Source organism: Arachis duranensis, chromosome 8 (genome assembly GCF_000817695.3).
Source record: "Arachis duranensis cultivar V14167 chromosome 8, aradu.V14167.gnm2.J7QH, whole genome shotgun sequence".
NCBI lineage: Eukaryota > Viridiplantae > Streptophyta > Magnoliopsida > Fabales > Fabaceae > Arachis > Arachis duranensis.
The window spans coordinates 29128609-29133528 of NC_029779.3; the positions used below are offsets into that span (position 1 = coordinate 29128609).

The window sequence follows — 4920 nt, forward strand, 5'->3', positions numbered from 1 at the left end:
ATAGGTAATGAAGTCAATCAAGCCAATGAAGTCAATATAGTCCATGAAGCCAATCAAGCCAATGTAGCCAATCAAGCCAATCCCAGAAATCACCCTCAGGTAACTTGAACAATTGCATAAGAAAAACAGAAAAATGATTTGATATGTTGTGATGTGTGGTTGGAAAGTGTGATGGAATTGAATAAGATTATGGTAACATGTAGGTGGACGAAGATGATTGTTATGCAGAGATCCTAAATGATGATATCATCAAGTTAGATGAATCAACACTCTCACGGCCATCGCCACCACAAGGGACAGCAAACAGGAGAATCAGGCTAAGGGTTCCCAAATCAACAGTTCCCAAATCAAGGGTTCCCAAATCAACGGTTCCAACAGGAAATGGTTGCCATTGCTCCAAGCAATCATCAAACAAAATTAACACCTTCCTGCCATATGCTTTGGTGGTCTTCACTTTCTTCGTTTTCACTTTGTTAGCTCTAGGCTTCTTTCTTATTATTAGGAGGTCCCAAACTACTGCGCAATATTCTCGAGACCTCTCTAGAGTTAATTAAGACGATTAATTAATTAGTGTTTAGTGTTGCATAGCCTTTGGATCGATGTTAGTATGTTACGTTGTATACAAAATTACAAACAAATATGCACTCTTCATAGTGAAATAGTAAGGATAAGGATTATATTATTCGTTACTTTCCTTTATTTTGCATCTGAATACATATTAAACCAACGTTGAATGCATGGACATCATTATTAATATTAAATAACTAAATATATGATTAAGCAAGCTAAATCAATTGATTAGCACCTTCCTTATTCATACATGCTTGGATCGCCAATCAAGTATGAAGGTGTGGGCAATGGCACGTGGCTGACGCTGCAAGGAGGATCTTGGGATAGATGGATAGATATGGCCGTAAGGGTATGTTGTTAATCACAGATTTGGCTCTTATATATGGGAAATTGCACCATTTCCATTATTTTGCGTTTATTTTTGAAGGCTAGTACTTGTCCACAACCACAAATAACATATAACCGGGAACTTTTAATGGATATTCACTACTTATTATAAAGTGCAACACCGTTCTAATAAATGCCACTTATATTATACTACGTCACACATTCTTGCCCATACCATAAACGGTGTATTAATAAATTAATCATGTAGCTATCAACTTGGTTATGTATGTAGAATATATATATTTTAAAAATAAATTAAATAATTTATATTTATACATAAATATATGATAATTAATTTGTTAAGCCTAATTTAAGTAAAAAATTTAATTAAGCTTTTTTTGAAAAAATAGTTTAAATAATAAATAATTATATTAAAAGTAGTTTATAGATAAGTTATTTTGTGTTTGGATTTTTAGTTCTAAAAATGTTTATTTTATAAAGGTATGATAAGAAGTAATAGTATTATGATAGAAGTTATTTTTTTTAACTTCTCTATAAGTTTCGAAATAACTATTTAAAAAATTGTAATTTTATTTTAAAAATTGTACCAGACATTAATACTACTACTTTTTATAAGTCAAAAATTCAAAAGAATTACTTTTAAAACTTTTTAAACGGACCTCTTAGTTGATCTTTTATAATATACATTGTTAGACTTCATGTTTTAAAGAGGCAAAGCAGCAAGTTTCTTCCTAGTTCCCACCTATTGTGATAAAAGCAATTTTACAAAATCAAACAAAATTGTTTAAAAAAAATCCTAACTAAAAGTTTAAGTCAAAGTTTAGATTTAAAAGCAGATTCTTTTCTTATTTTAAAAGATATTTTATAAAAAATAATATCATCAATCGTTAGATGATTAATTTAAATTTATATAGTTAAATATGTTAAATTATTTAAAAATTTACAATATCGTCACATAAAAATATTTATCGATTTTAAATGTACTTGTAAAACTGTTAAGGAATGAATAGCTCAAGTTAGAAAAGAGGAATAGTTTATTTAATTGCAACTTCTATTATTTTAAAAAAATAAACATGCTAATTCTTCTCAAAGTTTAGTTTGATCTAAAATGGTTAAAATAAACTAAACTTATCAGGCAAAAGATTTGGTGGTCCTATAACGTTTGGATCATTAAATGGTTCCATAATAAAACATGTTATTTTAAGTTTTTTTTAATAACTGTTAAATAGTCTTTTTCTAATTTTAATTACAAATTAACCCCGTATATTTTATTTAATTATAAAAACTATTTTTTTTATAAATTATTATTTTATGAATCAACTATTATGTTTATTAACAATAAAAAATAATAACGAATTAAATCTTCCATTGATCGTAATAAAACTTTTGGCCATTCTAATGAATTAAAATTTTATATTTGATCCATCCAGGCCGTGGAATCGTGTTTTCTTAAAAATCAATCGATTGAATTATCAAAACAATCGATTGAATTATAACTCAATCGATTGTATTACAGTTTATCACAAAACAATTGATTAAAAACTGCAAGACAGCATAATTTTCGCATAAATCAATCAATTGGTCATAGTATTTTAATATATTAAAATACTATGATTAATCGATAATTTTCTTAAGCCTCTCTATAAAAATGAGGCCATTAATTTTCTTAAACATTTGACCAACGAGCACGAACCTTCTCTTTAAAAAAAGGGTTAAGCTGCGATAACATTAGAACAATGATTGGCGTGTTAAGAGAAATTTTAAATGATTAGAGGGTGCTGTTTATTTTACGATATTTAATATAGTTTTAAGTAAATATTTTTTGTCTTAATTTATATGGGACTAATCGATTGAAATACTATGATCAATCGATTGATTTATACGAAAATTATGCTGTCTTGCAATTTTCAGTCGATTGTAATCCAATCGATTGAGTTATAATCTAATCGATTGGTTTCTAAGGAAACACGATTTTACGGCCTGGACGAACGTCACGGATCAAATATAAACTTTTAATTCATTGGAATGACTAAAAGCTTTATTAAAAAAATATACTTCGAATTACACTTACACATGCTGCACATAGTAATTTGAATTGGCCGGATTCAAATTACTCATCATTTAATTCTGTCCATTTTTTTTAAATTAATAATTGATTAAAAAATTAATAATTTAAAATTTAAAAAATATATTTTTTATTTCATGCATTAAAAAAACTAACAAAATATTTAATTACGAGACTTCTTTAAAATATTAATGAGCTATTAATTCGAATTTCATACAATACTCTTTTGCACATTTTTAATAGTTCATGAATATTTTTTATAAAACTTTTTAATAAATTTATTTAAATTATACCACAAAAAATATTTTATTCTATACAAAAAATTTTAAAAATGGCTTAAAAGATGTTAGAAGTACTATAAAAATTTGTAATATCCTAATGACTTAGGACATTAAAGAAATACTCTACATAGTCAATAATAATTTAAAAATTAAAAAAAAATATAGTTATGACCAGTGTTTACTTAAATTACTAGAACATTACAAACTTTTTTAGTACTCCTAATATTTTTTAAGTCATTTTTTTAAATTATTTTGCCTAGAAAACGGCTTAGAATGGCTTAAAATGGCTTAAAATGCCCTCTATTCTAGGCAAAACAATTTAAAAAAATAGCTTAGAATGGCTTAAAATGCCCTTATTCTAAGCAAAATAATTTTTAAAAAATGACTTAAAATAGCTTAAAATGTCCTTTATTCTAGGCAAAACAATTTTAAAAAATGGCTTAGAATGGCTTCAAATAGTTTAAAATGCCCTTTATTCTATGCAAAATAATTTTAAAAAAAATGTCTTAAAAAAATGTTAGGAATACTATAAAAGTTTGTAATGTTCTAGTAATTTAGGTAAATACTGGTCATAACTATATTTTTTTTAATTTCTAAATTATTATTGACTATGTAGAGTATTTCTTTAATATCCTAAGTCATTAGAACATTATAAATTTTTATACTACTCCTAACATCTTTTAAGCCATTTTTTAAATTATTTTGTATAGAATAAAATAATTTTTTCTAGTATAATTTAAATAAATTTATTAAAAAATTTTATAAAAAAATATTCATAAAAATATATTTTTTTAATTTTTTAATTATTAATTTTTTAATCAATTATTAATTTTAAAAAAATGGACAGAATTAAATCATGAGTAATTCGAATCTGGCCAATTCGAATTACTGTGGGTGTAATTCGAATCAGGTTGATTCGAATTAGTGTGTGTGCGTTTGTGTATAATTCAAATCAACATGATTCGAATTATGTGTGAATAGAGTTCGAATGAATCTTATTCGAACTACATATAAACGTACATTGGTTGATTCATGAACCAAAATTTGGTTCGGCGGATTTCTATAAATAAATTCACCCCTTGACTTAATTGAGTGATTTGCCCTAATTTTTTTATAATTTTAATTACAAATTAACCTCATATATTTTATTTAATTATAAAAACTATTTTTTATTTTATAAATTATTATTTTATTATTCATCTATTATGTTTATTAACAATAAAAAATAAAAACAATAACAAATTAGATCTTTCATTGATCGTAATAAATTTTTGGTAATCCCAATCGATTAAAAGTTTATCTTTGATCCGTTACCTCAATCGATTGGATTAACAAAACAATTGATTGAATTTCAGGTTTCCCAAAACTCAATCGTTATCACAAAACAATTGATTGAAAGTTGTAAGGCAGTATGGTTTACCCAAAAATCAATCAATTGGTCTTATTACCCAATCGATTTAACTCATCAAAGCAATCTGAGTTTAATTAATTTAATCGATTGGTTATGTTTTGAAGTTTGTACGTGACTAATGACATATTCCAATTCAATCGATTAGTACGAAAATTCAATCGATTGAAATGTGATGTAAATAAGTTTTTATCTGCATCCAATCGATTGGTATGATAATCTAATCGATTGAAATTTGAAACGCGCTA

At 25.7% G+C, this 4920-nt stretch overlaps 1 protein-coding gene across 1 annotated transcript in view; it reads left to right on the top strand.

Moving 5' to 3' along the window:
• The window catches only part of LOC107462050 (NAC domain-containing protein 89), a gene marked incomplete in the record, with an annotated part of 2132 nt that extends 1466 nt beyond the window's left edge, over positions 1-666 (top strand). Inside the window, 2 exon segments of the mRNA XM_052253179.1 lie at positions 59-99; positions 204-666. Of these exon segments, the coding sequence (XP_052109139.1) occupies positions 59-99; positions 204-554 (392 nt within the window).
• Positions 667-4920: the final 4254 nt, after the last annotated feature.